At 38.4% G+C, this 18,895-nt stretch overlaps 1 protein-coding gene across 2 annotated transcripts; it reads right to left on the bottom strand.

Moving 5' to 3' along the window:
* Window positions 1–289: 289 nt before the first annotated feature.
* FBXO4 (F-box protein 4) lies at window positions 290–16,239 on the bottom strand. Of its 2 annotated transcripts, XM_025387997.1 has the most exons (7): window positions 15,996–16,238; window positions 14,247–14,482; window positions 11,881–12,101; window positions 7,781–7,856; window positions 7,493–7,668; window positions 2,228–2,403; window positions 290–657 (listed from the first exon to the last, which is right to left on the bottom strand). In XM_025387997.1, the coding sequence occupies exons 1-7, from the start codon at window positions 16,185–16,187 to the stop codon at window positions 568–570; spliced, it is 1,167 nt and encodes a 388-aa protein (XP_025243782.1). In that variant the 5' UTR covers window positions 16,188–16,238; the 3' UTR covers window positions 290–567. The 2 variants fall into 2 exon arrangements, with proteins under 2 accessions (XP_025243782.1, XP_025243783.1); XM_025387998.1 differs by lacking the exon at window positions 2,228–2,403 and having other exon boundaries at window positions 15,996–16,239.
* Window positions 16,240–18,895: the final 2,656 nt, after the last annotated feature.

The following is an 18,895-nucleotide window of genomic DNA, read 5'->3' as shown; positions in this document are numbered from 1 at the left end:
TATTTTTCATGAAACCAGTATTAAATATCATATAAGCTTGCTTTTTACTGCTTCAGAATAAAACAGGGATTGTATGGCCATAATATTAAATGCAATTCCAGTATATTTTTAAGTCTTTAAGCTGTGTATTTATTAAGAATAGATAAAAATTTCTTTTCTGATAACCACTTATAAACCCTTGAAAAGACTGAATGGAAAGTTTAGCAAATTTGCTATTTCTCACTAAAGCAATCTTTGTACTCAAAAGAATAGAAACTCAGGGAATGAGAGGCACAAATGTGTTTTTTCTAGAATTTAATATTTTTTAAAAGACAGAAAATATAAAAATTACCAAAAAAATGTTTAAAGGTTCATTTTGGGGCTAAATACTAGGATTGAAACTCTTTTCTTGCAATTGATTTATGGTAAAGAGTAAAAATAATATCAAAAACACAGCAGTTATAGCTGTCCAATTTAAAGCCCATCTGCAAAAAGGCAGGACAAGGTGGGTTAACTGAGCAAATATTCACATCATGACCTTAGTAATAACTTTCAAACGGTTTCAGTTCCCAAGATCTGAAAGGAGAATCATCTTGCACGCTTAGATTCTACTTCTTCAAGAATCCACTCAATGCCATTCAAAAAACCAGTTAGAGTTTCAGCCTCTGTGTCCTGGACCTATGAATACATAACAGAGAATGTTGTTAGTAAGAAACTAAGTCCAAAATCTTATGAGTAGGAGGAACATTTTTCCAGACACTAAAAAGAGAACAGAACTTTTAAAAATCCCAATAAACTTTGGATAAGTTGCTCAAGTTTTGTTTTGTAGAGCACTTAGATAAAAATATGATCATTTCTCTTCTAACTATTACCAATATAAAGCTTATTTGCCTTGAAATTCAGCTTTGGAAATGGAAAGAAATACCATTTCCATGACTTGCTTCCATATATGAGGGGAAAAAACATTCTCCAAAGGATCCACTTTGAAAACTAAAACACTTTTAGTGACCCAGCTCGTCATATGTGTGACATCATGTTACAAAAATATGTCTTTAAGACTGCCACTCCTCCTAATGGTAAAGCTAAAATTGCCACCATTCAGAAGGGGAAACTTTATTAGTGGTTTTCAAACTTCATTCCAAAGAGTCTTTGGAGCTCCAGGGAAGAGATGGAAGGGGAACAAAGAAAATCCTCTTACTTTTTCCACAAAAGCGTTTCCAACTTTAATTTTTCTTTATCTGTTTTACTCAGGGGTTATCATGTCAGGATTCGTTTGAAGAAAGAATGCCATAATTAAAATACATTTTAGGGCTGGGTACAGTGGCTCATGCCTGTAGTCCCAGCACTTTGGGAAGCCGAGGCGAGCGGATCACTTGAAGCCAGGAGTCCAAGACCAGCCTGGCCAACATGGTGAAATGTCATCTCTACTAAAAAACAAAAATTAACCGGGTGTGGTGGCACATGCCTGTAATCCCAGCTACTTGGGAGGCTGAGGCATGAGAATCACTTGAACCCAGGAAGCAGAGGTTGGAGTGAGCCAAAATTGCACCACTGTACTCCAGCCTGGGTCAGAGCAACACCCTGTCTCAAAAAAATAAATAAAATATTTTTTAGAAAGCAATAAACTATAAGATGGAGCATATACCTTTGATGATCCATAAAGCATAATACATTGATGTTGTAAGAAACATAATAGTAGCATCTAAAAAAAAAACAACCTGGCTCGGCACGATGGCTCACACCTGTAATCCCAGCACTTTGGAAAGCCAAGGCAGGCAGATGGCTTGAGCCTAGGAGTTTGAGATCAGCCTGGGCAACATGGAGAAACCCCATCTCTACAAAAAATACAAAAAATTATCTGGGTTGCCGGCACACATCTGTAGTCCCAGGTACCTGGGAGGCTGAGGTGGAGGGATCACCGGAGCCCGAGAGGTTGAGGCTGCAGTGAGCTGTGATCGTGCCACTGCACTCCAGCTTGAGCAACAAAGTGAGACCTTGTCTCAAAAAAACAAACAAAAAAAAAAGAAAAAAAATCCCCAATTGTTATCTCACTGTTTCTGTAAGAGAAGAGGCAAGTAAGAAACAATTGATCAGCTAACATTTATTATCATCAATCAAATAGCTTCCATAGATTAACCTATTAAAATTGATGTTAGAATGCTATTTCATCAAAGAAGTTGAATTAAAAAAAAAAATAGAAAATAGAGTGCGAAATAAAAATTTGTCACTAGAGTATAAATGATCTTACCAGCCATGGGTGATTTAGAAGATTCAGATGCAGCTCATGAGCCAAATAAAAACAGGGCATTCTTTTTACATCCCCTTGAGAAATACAAGATAAAACCAACAATGGTCTTCCCGAAGACCCAAAGGCTGGATCTGTCATTGCCATAATATGAGAAAATTCATCTTGCCATTCATGTCCTAAGGAATGTAAGTCAAAACCCTTAATTTGCATTACTTTTAATAGTTTTGAAAACAATAAAATAAAAAACTAACAAAGCAAGGGAACAAAAATTTACCAGGATCCAAACGTCAACTGAGGGGAAAAAAACCACAGTACTCTTCAGATATCTCCATAGTCTAAAAGCAAAAATGCTTGATACAGGTATTTCCTTTCACAAATTCTGTAGATGTCACTACCCTTTCATTCAAAGGGCTTACTTTCAAAATTTAGGCATATAGTTGAGTTTAGCTTTTTTTATGAATACCAACAATCTCAACCTTCTATTGGAGTGTTTGGACCACTTGCATTTTGTGGTAGGCAGAATTTTAAGATAACCTCAATGTTCCAAACCCTTGCATAATCCCTTTCCCCTTTAGTGTCTGAAGAACCTACAAATAAGATGGGGCATCACTCCCATGATTAGGCTTTAAGACACAGCTGACTTTAAGAAAGACAGGTAATCCTCATTGAGCCTGACCTAATCGGGTGAGCCCTTAAAAGCGGCTCTTCTTGTTGAAAGATTCAATACAGGGGAGATTCTCCATTGCTGGATTAGAAGATGGAGGGGGTCACATAGGAAGGAATATAAGTGACCTCTAGAAGCTGATAGCAGCCCCCAGCTGACAGCTAGCAAGAAAACAGGAAGGTCAGTCCTACAACAATAAGGAACTGAATTCAGCTAATAACCTGAATGATCTCAGAAGCAAATTCTTTCCCAGAGCCTCCAGAAAAGGATGCAACAATATGATACACAAATTTCAGCCCAAGAGGCCCTGTCCAGAGAACTCAGTACTACCATGACCAGACTTCTGACCTAGAGAACTGTGAGCTAAAAAATATAGTTATTTTAAACCATTAAATTTGAGGTAATTTGTTAATAGCAATTGAAAATTAATAAACATTTAATGTACTTAACAACAAGATGCATTTAAATCATCTGTTCTTTATTCCTTCTTCTCTCTTTGCCTTCCTTCTTTTGGACTGAGTTTTTTAATGGTTCCATTTTATATCCACTACTGGCTTAGTTACAACTTCATTATACATTTTTTAGTAGTTGTTCAAGTATTTATAATACACATTTTTAATTTATAAATCTACCTTTAAATATGTGATTTCATATATAGAAGAAACTTACAAAATAATATACTTCAATGTTCTCTCTTCCATGATGTGTTCTATTATCACATATTTTTCTTTAAAATGTCATACATGTATAATACACTATTAGTTTTTTTTAATTAAAATTAGAAAAAAAAACTTTTTTGTATATATAGCTTCTTTGTTTCCATCCCAGGAGTCTTCATCTTTTTCGGTAGATGCAGATTTCCATCTGTTATCATATTCTTCTGCCTAAAGAGCTCCTTTAAGATTTCTTATAGTGAAGATCTGTTAACAATCAATTTTCTCAGTGCTATGTTCAAATGTGTTTCTCAAAATTCATGTGTTGGACATTTAAACCCCAAGGCAACAGTATTGGGGGAAGGGGTGTCTTTGGGAGTTGTTTAGGTCATAAGGGCTTTACTCTCATGAGTAGATTAATATTGCCATTAAAATCAGCTTGCAGCCCTGTCTTTCCCTCTTCTGTCACGTGAAAATGCGATGTTGCCTCCAGCTTCCCTTTCTACCTTCTGCCAAATAAGAAATCAGCAAGAAAGGCACTCACCAGACACCAGATGCTGGTGCCTTAATCTTGGACTCCCTAGTGTCCAAAACTGTCAGAAATAAATTTCTGTTCTTTAAAAATTCATTTGTTGATCTGTAATAAAATTAGACTAAGTAGTCTTGGGAGAATAGGAATTTAGGTGACGCCAGAGGGAAAAAAAATCACAGTACCATTCAGATGTCTCCATAATCTAAAAACAGAAATGCACTGATATACAGGTCTGGGATATACTGTTATAGTGGCACAAATGAACTAAGACATGGAACTTCTGTTTGTCTGAAAACATCTTAACATTACCATTATTTTCAAAAACTATTTTTGCTAGATGTAGGATGTTTTTTTCCCCCTTGTAGTACTATAAAGATTTCTCTTTATTAGTTTCTATCCTGCAGCAATTCTGTCAGGAAATTTGTTGTCACTATCATCTTGGCCTTCTTTATGTATGTTTTCATTTCCTCTGGCTGCCTTAAAGATGTTGTCTTTATCTTTGATTTTTATCAGTTTGACTATGATGTGCTTAGATGTATTTTTCTTTATATTTATGCTTGGTGCTCTCTGAGCATCTTCAATCTGTGGTTTGTTGTCTTTCCATAATTTGGAGATAATTCTGGCCATTATCTGTTCAAAAATTCCTTTTCCCCTTTTCTCTCTCCCTTCATGTTTTGGGACTCCAATTACAGATAAGTTAGATCATGGGTCAGCCTACTACATTCTGTGGATCAATTTTTCTAAATAAATTTTTATTGCAAAAGAGTCTGTCCTTTCGTTTACGTGTTGTCTTTGCTGCTTTTGTACCGTAATAGCAGAGCTAAGTGATGGTTAAAAAACAAACAAACAACCAAAAACCTGTATGGCTCATAAGCCTACAATATTTACTATTTGTCCCTTTAAGAAAGTTTCCTGACCCCTAAGTTAGATCACTGGACAGATTCCCCCAACTCTCACTCTGTTCCTTGCTCTTACTTTTTTTTTTCTCTTTGTGTTTTAATTTGGATAATTCTGAGTGACTTATCTTCACTTTCAATGATTCTTTCTTTTGCTAATATGCCCACTGAAAGAACTGTTCATCTGTTGTCATATTTTCATATCTAGCATTCTTGTTTAACTTTTTCAAAGCAGCTTCCTTTTCTCTGCTGAAAAATCTATCTGTTTACACATATTGTCTACCTTTTCCACTAGGTCTCTCGCAATCTCTCATTTTTTTGTGGGCAAGGGGCAGGGTCTCGCTCTGTCACCTAGGCTGGAGTGCAGTGATGTGATCTCAGCTCACGCAACCTCTGCCTCCCAGGCTCAAGCGATTCTCCCACCTCAGCCTTCCAAGTAGTTGGGACTACAGGCACATGCCACCATGCCTGGCTAATTTTCTGTATTTTCAGTAGAGGTGAAATTTCGCCACGTTGCCCAGGCTGGTCTCGAACTTCTGAGCTCAAGCGATCTGTCCGCCTTGGCCTCCCAGAGCCACTGCACCTGACCTAGATCTCTTAATCACAGTTAGTTTAATGTCTCTTTCTGAGAATACCAACATCTAGACCATCTCTGGTCCAGTTCAACTGACTGCCTTATCTCATGACAATGTGTCATTTCATTTTGATTTTGTGTGTGCCTCATAATTTTTAGATTTAATGTTAGATGTTTTATGTAGAAGAGCAGTAGAGACTAAGATAAACAGGATTTACTCCTAAAAACAGGCATCATACTTTGGTTAGGGTATTAATGCAGTAGACTGAATCAAACTAGTCTAGTTGAGCTAGATTTGGCTTTTATTGCTATAGCTAACTTTGTAACACACAGACTTTAAATTCTTCCAGCAGTATGCTGCTGCTATCTTGTTCTCAGTAAGAGCACTGGAGTGCCAGAGTTTCTTAGAGTTTCTACTTGTTCTCAGCTCTCAGCCTATCTTTGTAACTGTGCCATGGGGGTTATAGGGAAGAGGCAAGGAGAGCCTCTCCACACCCTTCCCCCATCCCTGCAGTAGTCTGCTATTGCTTCTTAAGTGGTAGGGACATGGAGATTTCTCAGTTTTCTCATCCTAGCCTAAGGCCTTAGAGGCCCTGTGCCCCAGAGCCTCAGTGGTATGGGCTTTCTCAGTGTTCCAGCATAACTGCTGAATTCTGCCCTTTATTGGTAGAAAGGTCTCCACTGCAAATTTCCTGCCTCTCCTCCAGAGTCAGCAAACATTTAATTTGTATCAGTGCAAGATCCTTGGTACAAGTGGAAATCCTGCTCCTCCCCAAGACAGCTTTTGTTTCTATCTCTCTTGAGATAGCAGCAGTTAACTTTTGTCTGTGGAAAACAGCTTTGGCTTCATTGAGAAAAGGATATAGAAAGCAGGAGGATATACCTGTCTCCAAGCACCGGGTGGTCAACACATGCACCACTAAGGAGGGTACTCATAGGTCTTCTGCCCTACCACTAACCTTTTACATGAGCACCTAGTAGAGGCCAGTGGGAAAAAGTTGGTAAGTGAGTATAGTCTCTTTGTGTCTTGTAATTTTTTTAAATTTTTTTTTGTCTGCTTGTTTTATAGGAGCAGATTGGAAAACTAGATAAAATATGGGCTGTATCTGTTTTAGTTCCCAGTTGTAACTGCAACATGCCTGTAGGAACTAAAAAACTATTTGTTAAATGAACTCGTCTTTTATTTTGCTTCCAAGTTTTCTTTTTACAGATACCCCTGTAATAACAGAAAGTAATTGCAACTGCGTTCATGCCTAATAGATGACAGGGAAAATAAATTCAATAGAAATTCAAACCAGTGTATTAAAGAACTATAATATATATACAGTATATTATATATTTATATTCTACCTTGTTCACAAAGGATTTGGGAAAGATATTATAATACTAGCTCATGGCCCAATGATATTTTGATTTCACACAAAAATAGCATTCTGAATGACAATTATTCAGAATATATGGACAGTGTTCTCAACTAATCTACTTAACACCCTGCCATCACATCTCTCTACTATTTGGATAAAACAAAGGTAAAATTTTTCATCGTTATTTGCATAGATTATTTGAATAAAGCCAGAAGCAGACAAAATGTCAGTATCAAAAAACTGTAGACGCATACAACAAAAAAATATTGTATAGCTGTAGTACCAAACTTTGGAATGCATCAGAATTCCCTGGGTGCTTGGAAAAAACAGATGCCCAAATCTGATTCACACAACCCAAATCTAGAATAAAATTCCCCAGGGTAGGAATCAGCTTGTTAACATGTTTAACAAGCTCCTCAGGTGATCCTAATACACACCACTATTAATAGTAAGGGTCGGAAAATCACACTGATAAAATAAGCCATCATATTCTTAAGAAGCCACCGTAAAGACTAAAAAGGTAATTTCTATTTGCTTTGAAAAGAACAATGTGCTTAAAAAAATATATATGTGAGTGCTTACTTTTATGAGCTTCAGCATTTGCAACATAGATGAACCCATCTACAACTTCACACACTTTTTGAATTTGTGGAATCACACTGTACCGGCTTCCTTGTTGATCATCACCTTCATTCTGTCGACTGAATATCTTGTTAACTGCACTTGTATGCTCTTCCCTTGCTCTATCTCTTTCCTTTCTAGAAAAAAAAATTGTAAAGACAGACTATAAAAAGACACTAAACAGGCTCCACTCACCTGAAATGTTTTAGTTCTGATGTTTCAGTTAAGCCACCAAGTATGTAGCCTTACCTGGTAGTTGAATATAAGATTAGAATGTTGAATTTATGTTGGTTGTTCAACTGAAAATTGACTCCTGATCCAATACCTAAGAAAGAAAATCACAGTTACCAAAACAAGTCGTTAACAAAAATAGCAAAAGATCACACTGAAAATTACCCAGTGAAAGCAAAAAGAGCAAAGAAAAAAATTATATAACAACTTATGCATAGATTTGAAATAAAATAAAATGTCTACATTGAAGAAAAGATACTGTAAGTAACTTTCATTCACATGGCAATAAAAATACAGAGAAAGAAAAAAACTGCTAGGCTTATAACAGTCCTTATATCATCATCACTATCATCAACAACTTTATCATCTTATCAGTAGCAGCTGCATCATCACAGCTACTGCTATTTATCCTCAAGACTAAGACTCATTTTCATATTTTTATGTTCCTCATTAGTCTAATAATCCATGTATACATTCAACTAAGTGCCTTTCTCCCCCTCTGAAAAGCTGTTTTTAAATTGATGGGGAGCCAGGCACAGTGGCTCACATCTGTAATCCCAACAATTTGGGAGGCTGAGGTGTAAGAATCACTTGAGGCTAGGAGTTCAAGATCAACTTAGACAACATGGTGAGAACCTCATCTCTACAAAAAATACAAAGCAATTAGCCAGGCATGGTGGCCCATGCCTGTTTCCCAGGTACTTGGGAGGCTGAGGTAGGAGGATCACTTGAGCCAGGGAGTTCAAGGCTTCAGTAAGCCATGATTATGCCACTGTACTCCAGCCTGGGCAACAGAGACCTTGTCTCAAATAATATAAATTAATGAGGAGTTGCCAACAGCATATTAGTAAATTGAGAAAATACTGAAGATACTGAAATTTAGAATTCGACAGAGTTGGATTATAATTCTGAATTTCTCACTTATAGCCATGTATTTGTATCCCTTAGTTTGACACCAAAAAGAAGTTGAACTAATATATTCTTCTCAGGTTTACTGGGAAGATTAAATAGATCATATATGTAAAACTCCTAGTAGGTTAACTAGTAAATCACAAGTGCTAAATATTAGTTTCTTACTGCTTTATATCTGAGTCATTAGTCACTGTTATTTGTCCTTTCTTAACCTCTTCCCTCCTTGGGCTGTGTTAACACTAAGTGGCTGGTTCCCCTTTTGCCTCCTCGAAAGACCCTTCTGGGCTTCCATGGCTCTACTTCATCCTGTTATATAAATGTTCTTTTAGATCTGTTCAGTTATCTGCATCCCCACGACCATATTTTAGTTCACACTGTCATCATCACTCACCCGGGCCTCTGCAATCACTTCTAACCCGTCTCCTATATCTTCTGGCCTCCTATTATCCTTTCCTCTGACATCAGTTGGAAGAATTTTTTAATAATGGTATCTAATTAACTGTCTTCTCTACAAAGCCATTGCTCTTCAGATGAAGAAATAAAACCTTAATATCTGGCCCCTACTAACCTCATTAGAGACAACTCCAGCCTTTCATATTCTTAATTCCTGCATTATAACTAATGTATTTGTTTAAATAAGCTATGCCATACCATCTCATGTCATCATTCTAGGCAACACACGTACAGGGCTCTTAAGTACTAGGACTGCAACCATCCCAGCCCACGTGATCCTAGTCCTCCAGCCACCAGGTCTGGTGCATGTTTCACAGAGACCACAGAATCAAAATCTACCATGTTTCTGATCTTTGTTTTCAACCAGCTGCACTCCCAGAGATTATCCTCTCAACATGTCTAACTTCAGTCCAATATAGTCGCCATACTGTTCTGCCCTTCTTTGCCAGTTATGTAACGCCATATTCTCTCATCTTGCTGAGTGTGAGTCATAGGCTGAAATTTTAAAACAATCACTTCAGCTGCTCTACAGAAAATGGAAGTGCCATTTTATTACTTCTCCATTTTATAACCATCAAACTTCCCCATTTCCTCAACCTCTTCTTGAGGTGTTCCTTCAACCTAATAGCCGTACTTGAAATTGGCCTACTCCTAGGTGAGGCTTCTCCTGCAGTGAACTCTCAAGTAGCAAAGATGCTTATTTTCTCACAACTGAAGGTAAAGAGGTGGGATTCATGTTACTCACCAACCCTCTGAAAAAAAAATCCTACTTGAGAAACACATCATTCAGCTGTAGCACTCTTTCCTTCTTTGTTGTTATTATTTATGAATCTCCATTTAATAATCACTTCCCCCAAACATAAACTGAACATTTCAGCACCTGTCTCCAATCTTCCTCTCCATCCTCAATAACTTCCACATCCATGTGGACTCCATATGACTCCCAAATCTCGATTTCTAGCCCAGAACTTGCTCTTCAGAGCTGGATGCATATAGTAATCCATAAAGTCATTCACTCATTCACCAAATATACAGAGAGTGCCTGCTATGTGCCTGGCACCACAGATACAGCTAAAAATAAAGTGGACAAGATTCTTACCTTCATGGAGCTTCCATTCTAGCAGATTTGCTTATAGTAGGTATCTCTACTTGGCTCTTCCATAGTTATCAAAGTCAACATATTCCAAAGAATAGCTGCCATTCTCCCTATACAGATCTTACTGTTATCTGCTCCCTTCCAAATTTTTCTTACTTCTCCAGTGACTTTTTACCCTAGTGAATCCTCTATCATCCAACACAAAACTCAAGTCAGAAACCTGGAGCCATCCTTATTACTGCTAATACATTCATTCTGTCAAATTCATATCCTTACTATTCATTCTCTTCTCTCATCTTCACTAACAGTGACTTAGAGTTCAGATCCTCTTCATATTTTAATCACAATATGACAGTGGCTTCTTAACGGGTCTCCATATCTTTAGACCCTTCTAATCAATTCTTCACTCAAGAGCCTGAGTAATCTTTCTAAAATGCAATCTTGATCATCTCAATCCTCTACTTAAAATCCTCCAACAGCTCCCAAATGCTTAAGCATGGTACATACGTGTTTTTTCACATAGCTCCACTCTTTCTAGATACACAGTGATACTTCAAATGTGTCCTCCACATCCAGAGCTTTGTGCTTTTAGAAATGTAGTTCTCCGCCGGGCGTGGTGGCTCACGCCTGTAATCCCAGCACTTTGGGAGGCAGAGATGGGTGGATCACGAGGTCAGGTGATCGAGACCATCCTGGCTAACACGGTGAAACCCCGTCTCTACTAAAAATACAAAAACATTAGCAGGGCATAGTGGCGGGCGCCTGTAGTCCCAGCTACTTGGGAAGCTGAGGCAGGAGAATGGCGTAAACCCAGGAGGCGGAGCTTGCAGTGAGCCGATATCGTGCCACTGCACTCCAGCCTGGGCGACTGAGCGATAGTCTGTCTTAAAAAAAAAAAAAAAAAAAAATGTAGTTCTCACTGCCTGGAACACCTTTACTGTCTTTTTGTGATGGCCTACAACTACTCACCCTAGTGACTCATATGAAACCTCATCTTCTATATGGAGCCTTCTTTCACCCTTACCTTTCTACCCAGGAACTAATTACATCATATTCTAATTATCTGTACACTTGTCTATGTCCTCACCTACACCTACACATGTCTTGAAGGCAGACAGAGACATTGTTCTAAATCTCTGCATCCCTATCATCTCACTAATAGGGGCTGGTTCTCAATAAATAAGTAAAGCAAAGGCTAAATTTTATTATCACTTATACTTATATTTATCCTGCCTTGCCAAATACTTATACATTGTTGTTGTTTTTTTTAATAGAAAGAAGGGAAGGTGATGATTTAACTCTTTTGAATTCCAATACATATCAAAATACTCTCCACACAGATGCTCAATATTTTCTGCTTTTTCAAATATGATAAATATGATATCCCACTGTACAAATGCAACATCTTGACAACAAATAATTTATTTTCACATAATCTTAAAAGTCTGGATTGTACAAATTTGAGGAATTAAGAGGAAGCTTTCTTATAGTAAGTAAATTAATTCTGTCGGTCCAGTGGAACCTGGTGGGGCTCCCAACAACCAAAGTACTGTATTTCATTATAGCAAATAATTAATTTAAAAGCAATTTCTTTCTTTTTAACAAGAATGTCAAGCTCAAAGTGTTTGAATTAACTGTAGATTAACATGAAAATTACCATCAATCTGCCTCTGAGGCAAACCAGCTGTTGGGCAAAGTTCCTCTGAAGACATTAAGCTCAACACCAAAGAGGTATTCAATTCTTCCAAACCTGGTCCAAACATAGCAAATCGTGGTTCATTCTGAATGATCAGGGAGTGTAAAAAAGAAGTGACAGCTCCATACATAGGACGGCTGGATTTTGAAGCTCTTCTTGTATATGGACAGCACATTCTATAGCTGTATAAAATTGTCACAGTTAGAACATTAACATAGAAAACACTTAGCCAGTTATTCATTCAAAAATATACAATGTATTGAGTACTTGCTAGACACAAGGGGTACAATGATTATACAGTCCCAATCCTCCAGGAGGACAATGGTAGACAGACACCTTTATAATACATATGTGGAGCACTCTGACAGGGAAAAGCACAAGGTGCCATGGGGGTGGGAGTGGCCCAGAAGCAAAGAAACTCTTCCCCCATGAAGTGGTTACTTACTTTCTAATCTTTAATTTAGATTCTCTCATGGAACATTTGAATGGTGAAATTTTACTACATAAAGGTTCTCAACCCGAGGAGGTTTGCCCCTGTCCCCTGGAACATTTGGCAATGTCTGAACAACATGTGTATTGTCACAACTGGGGAGGGGAGAAGGACTGAGCAGAAGCCAAGGATGCTGCTAAACATTAATCCTATAATGCATAGGGCAGGCCCCAGAACAAAGAATTATTTGACTCAAAACGTCAATAGTGCCAAGATTGAGAAACTCAGCACTAAAGATAACCTACACACAGATAGCTAGCATAATATCCCTAGAGGTAAAAAATAAACAAACAAACAAACCAAAAAAACTGCTAACACTACCAATATAACCAAATTTCAAATGTCTTGGGTGCTTCTCTTAATAGCCTCAAATATAACAGTTTAGTAAGAGTTAAATGAGGGAGGCTCAAATGATCCTTGCAGCAAACTTAGCAAACTAAGAATCATGTAAAAAAATTCCATTTCTTGAAATAGCTATAAATCTCTAAAGTACCAATTATGCATTTTATCAAAAATTAAAAGTTACCCAAATCAAAATAAAACCTAAAATCCTTCAAATAAGTCAAGCTGGTTAACAAAATCAATAACCTAACAGAATCATTTTATTAGAAACCTTGTAACTCATGAAGGGGAAAAAACAAACAAAAAACAGTTTTGAAGCTGGATAGACCTGACCAAGCCTCACCACTTTTAGTTATATGAGCCATTTACAGTCTGAATTTCAATTTCTTCATCTGTATTATTTGAGCAACAGAAATAACTCAGGGTTGTAAAAATTAGAAGTAATTTATATGACCATAAATGGTAGTTACTATTATTACTATTCTCTGGGCAAAATCTAATTCCCACAGCCTCACATACACTTGACGCAATGGTTAGCTATGGGGCATTGTACAGGTATTGCCTAGCAAGTGAGATACAGTGGCACTTGCTGAGATTATGTATAACAGATGACACACCTTTGAATCAAATAGTCTCACAACACTTGACATAATGGCATCTGTATTAGAATAGGGAAACGCTCTGAATAACTTAAAATTTGAAAAAAAATCCTGTATTTTGCTACTGAGTCAAGCACAACAAAACAATTTTTAAAGAATATATATTTTTAAAATTTTAAAATAATGCATTAAGTTTGAGTTTCTCAGTAAAACAGGCTATATCCAGATCCAATGACATTATGAGGTAGCATAATGGGGTTCCAGTCTGAATAGTCCCTTACAAACTATATGACTTTAGGCAAATCACGTAACCTCCATGAACCTCAATTCCACATCTGTGATACAAAGATAACACCTTCTTGTTGCATGAGGATTAAATGAGTAAAATATACATAAAGCATCCCTCGTAGAATCCAGTACACTGCAGTTGCTCAGTAACATTAATTATCTCACTTACATGATATTGAAAAATGTCAGTGCTTTTGGGTGTTAATGTAATCTTATTTCTCACAGCCTTTAGAATGGTTTTCTTCTTCCCTACTAAACAACAGGGATCTCTGATCATCCTTTTTCTGGATATAGAAAAGTATTTACTTATTTAACAAAATGACAATTGTTCTAAAGATCATGAAAATTTTAAGAAGTCTTTTACTACTTGCCATCTATACTACTTATAATTATTCAAATACTGGTTAGGCACCGCAGGGAAATAATAAAATATTAAAGCTGAAAGGTACTATGAAGGAAGTCATTTAACTCCCAGTTTTGACAAGAGAACAATTAGACCGCAAATCCACACAACAAATCAGTAGCAGGGTAAGGACTAAATTGGATATTGACTAGTAATACAGTAAAATTTAATATCTTCTTTTTAATTCATAAAACTAGATACTTACACTGCCATGTAGTCAAAAAATGCACCATCAGTGACTTCAGATACAGGCTTTTTTAAGATTTCTAGATCTGGAAGAGACTTCCAGTCAACAGAAGACCAAGAAGGAAGATCCCTTAACAAAAAGTATCTCCACAGAATTGGATCTCTTACAGTTTCATTCCAATAATGATTTGTACTTCCCAACTGACACAGATCGTGAGGTGAAAGAAAGGACAAAATATATAGCTGTACATCAATCTGAAACAGAAGAAAGCAGCAGGTAAGAAAAAGGAATGAAGAAAATAGTTTTTGGGTGATAAATCACACAATCAACAAATAAATAAAAGGTCAACTGACTAGTGAGTATTTTTAATAACTAAATCTACCATTAATAATTAAATCTATTATTTTCCTGCCATCAGCAAAGGATCATAACTGAACATTTTAGTTTTGTATTTGTTAAACTAATTTTTGAAACATTGAAACATTCCTGAAAAACCAACCGTCTTGCTATCTTTCCAGTAAAATCACCAGTTCCTTTAATTTTTCCTCAGAGATGTTTGGATATACCAGTTCGTTACATAAATTAGTTAAGGAAATAATTTGTTTTTCAAAATAAAACCTGTATCAACCTTTATCTGATTTTATCATCAGACCAAATCAAAAAGTGGGTTTTTTTTTGGTTGTTTTTTTTTTTGAGACGGAGTCTCGTTCTGTTGCCCAGGCTGGAGTGCGGTGGCGCGATCTCAGCTCACTGAAAGCTCCGCCTCCCGGGTTCACGCCATTCTCCTGCCTCAGCCTCCCGAGTAGCTGGGATTACAGGCGCCCGCCACCACGCCCGGCTAATTTTATATATTTTTAGTAGAGACGGGGTTTCACCGTGTTAGCCAGGATGGTCTTGAGCTCCTGACCTCGTGATCCGCCCACCTCGGTCTCCCAAAGTGCTGGGATTACAGGCGTGAGCCACCGCGCCCGGCCGTAAATTTGTCATTTTGGTTCCTGCACAGAATCTATTAAAATGTTATGAAAAACCTCTGCGAGGAGAAACTTGGAAGCATTCTAAACCTGCAGTTTTCATGCTGATATACACGTCGGAGGGAGGTGTCAATAGTCCAAATGAGACAAAAAATTGTAATAATTTTCAATAATTTTTGTTCTCTTCATTTACCTATCTACCCTAAAGTTTAACAATAAATTATGTGTATCATTTTCGTGGCCTTGATGTAACTTGAGGCACTTGTAACTTAAGTCATTTATTTTCAACTGAGGGGCAGCTTTGTTTCTTCAAATACACAATAACAGCCACAGGCACAGTGTCCTCTTGAGAGGGTAAAAACCTTGGCCCTCCAGGTGTTTTGGTACTATGATCCGGAATTAAAGATGCTGGGAACACGGAGGCTGGAATGCTTTTCCCAAGCTAATCAGCAAGTTGGGAACGGTCTCATTTCGTAACCGGACATTCAGGGTGTCCTAGTCACATGTGCCTGTTTTGGGGGGTGGAAAACCTGAGGGCGATAGGGAGGGTCGCCAGGGGCCCCGTGAAGTTGCTTCCCTGAGATGTTCGGGCCCCCTGCGGAGCACCGGGTTCAATGCCAAGACGCTTCTGGTCAACTGTAGCTTCTCGGTGACTACACTGCCAGGAATGGCTGCAAGGACGAAGCCAGACCCAGGCCCGGGCGCGGGAGTTCCTCAGGCCCCGCAGGGCTCCAGGGGAGGTCCCTCTGGCCCGGGCCGGCCCCACTGGCCTCCGCGGCCTGCGGCCGACGCTCACCGGCAGCCGCGTCAGGGTGCTGGCCGCCTCATCCACCTCCTCCCGCGAGGCCGTACGCGCCACCCTCTCCTTGCTCACTGACTGCCAGAAGGTCTTCCAGCCGCTGAGTATGGCCGCCTCCAGGCGGCCCCAGTCGCTGAAGGGCGGCGGCGGCGGCGAGCTAGTTCCGCTGCGCGGCTCGCTTCCCGCCATGGCTTGCCCGCAGCGCGGGTGACGCGTCGCAGAGCCACGCCAGCGCGTCAGCCTTCTGCGCAGTCCGCGCCAGCCGCGGTCGCCCTCGGGCGTTCAGCCTCCCGCCTCTCCCGCGAGTCCGCCTCCAGGGCAAGGTTAGGCCCAGGGGCAAGGGAGGTTATTGGGAGGAAGCCCAATGTGCGTGGTTGTGAGCCGAGTACGAAGCTCCTGTCAACAGTTACTTCCTCAGTAACTTGTGGCCTCAACCTCAGCCACGCCAACCGCAGAGCCCCTGTACAACCTCCGACCCGCTGACTTCCTGACTTCATTCAAGATGTTGTCTCCGGGATCATTTCCACTAGGTCTGGTCCTAGGCGACTCCGCGTGTTCTATAGCCCTCTGCCACTATCTTGGACTTAATAACCACTTGCTTCCTTTTCAGCACTGCCATGCTACGTGTGGGGTGTTTTGTGTGTGTGTGGTTTCCTCAGTCAACAAGTTACCATTTATTTTTTTGAGTATCAGCAAAAACAGACTAGAGAGGCGGTCAGCAGGCCAATTATTAAGAACCTTTTGCCAAAATGAGAAGTCTGGACCCACTATGCAAAAATATAAGCACATTTAAAATTTGCTTAACCTATGTATCTCATAAAAGGGCGGCAAAAAACGGCCAGAAGAGAACCCAGATGTGGTGGTGTTGAAATCCCGCTAGTGAGTTTTTTAATTCTCAAAACAGATGCCCATTCTACTTACTTTGGGCTTACTTTAAAAGTGCTTTAAGAGAACATATTACAAGTCAATCTGTTATATAGAACTGGGTATGTATACATTCAAAAAGTAAATCTCTGAGGATCTAAACAGAATCCAAAAAAGCCTGATAACTAAGGTTCTGTAAGGCTCTGTAACATACAAGTTTAAGTTTCATTATATTATTTGCATGCCGTTGGTAGGGGCCAATAACCAATAAAATTGCAGCCTCATTTCTGGGAGGCAATCTGGACAAGGACCACAAATTAACCATATGGCATTTCTCATCACTTTCTAGGACATGATTTACTTTGAGAGCAAAAAACTAGAACTAGAGCAAGAAAAAAAATCAGTTCAAGTATGAAGTATTAAAATATCTGTTAAATGAATAAGAAAAACTTTATTTTTATTATGGAAAATTTTGAACATTTATAAAAGAAGAGTGAGTAATATGCTCCTGTGTGCCCATTATCCAAGATTCAATGACCAACCCCTGGTTAATCTTGCTCTATTGCTATATTCACCTAATACTACACCCCCAATTCTGGATTCTTTTGAAACAAATCCCAGACCTATCACCTGTAAATATCTCAGTATCTGTCCCTAAAAAAACACATTTTAAGAAACAGACCACTGTACCTAAGCAATTTTAATTCATTAAAATCACCAAATATCGAGTCAGTGTTTAACTTCCCCGTCTGCTTTGAAAATAATTTTTCACATTTGATTTGTTTGAATCATAGCCCAACAAGGTCCACACATTACACATACTCTTAAAGCTTAAGTTTCATTGTACAACTCCCCCTCCTTTATTTTCCTTTGAAATTTGTTAAAGAAACCAGGTTGGTCTTTCTGGACCACTCTGGACTTTCTTTTTTCTATATTCTTCTTCTTTTTTTTTTCCTTGGTAGAGACGGAGTTTCACCATGTTTTCCAGGCTGGTCTTGACCTCCGAGGTTCAAGTGATCCTCCTGCTGTGGCCTTCCAGAGTGCTAGGATTACAGGTGTGATCTATTGTACCCGGCCTGGACACTCTTGATGGCATGTCAACAGTGTCTTTAACACATTCGTAAATGGTATTATATACTGAGACTGAAAGCTGTAAGTTACTCTCATTTTCTAATGTTCGGAGCGATCAATGGTTTCACTGGACTGATCCATTCAAATTTCTTGCAAGTTTTTCACCTCAAAGATACAGCATTTATTAATGAATATTATTTGCTTACAAGTTATAAAATGTTAGTATTCTAGTTCTATAATTTCTTTTATTAGCTGAATTAAAGAAAAATTTTCCCTCATCAGTCATTTGATTGTCCTGCTCAAGCCAGAGTTAGCTATATTTCCAGAAAACCCTGGCTTATTTTGATGGGAACGGTATTTGAACATGGTTTCCAGGCCTACTGTCTTTTATATAGAAAAAACATAACTTAGTGTTATTTCCCATTCAAATTTAGGATTATAGATGTTTTTTACTCTTTGATTTTGTATGTGTGTCTCTTTTCTCATACACTAAAAATCCTCATTTCTAATTATATTAACATAGTTATGACTAACAATTTAATTACTGAAGAGTTTAAGATTTTTTCAGATTTCTTTTTGCCCTTGGATATACCCCATTAAGAATGGACACACAAATTACTATGCTTTAAAGATAATTGAAACATACCTGTGTATTCAAGCCATCAACTTGATATGCAATGCAGGTCATCTGTTTCATTTTGCTTTGGACTTATAGGGCTTTCCTTAACTTTACTTAAACCTCCTTTTAGAATAACATATGTACCAAAGTCAAATGTTGAAAATTCAAGATATATTCAGAGAAATCTAGCTTCCATCCTGGTTCTTTCCATCTGGTTTCTCTCCTCCTGCCTCCACCATAAGCACCATAAGTAACCACTTTTTAAAGTTTTGGTTATCTTTCCATTGTTTCTTTTTTTAAACCACACACACACACACACACACACACATACACACAGTTTTAT

Source organism: Theropithecus gelada, chromosome 6 (genome assembly GCF_003255815.1).
Source record: "Theropithecus gelada isolate Dixy chromosome 6, Tgel_1.0, whole genome shotgun sequence".
NCBI classification, from domain to species: Eukaryota; Metazoa; Chordata; class Mammalia; order Primates; family Cercopithecidae; genus Theropithecus; species Theropithecus gelada.
This window is presented reverse-complemented; position numbering and strand designations above follow the sequence as displayed.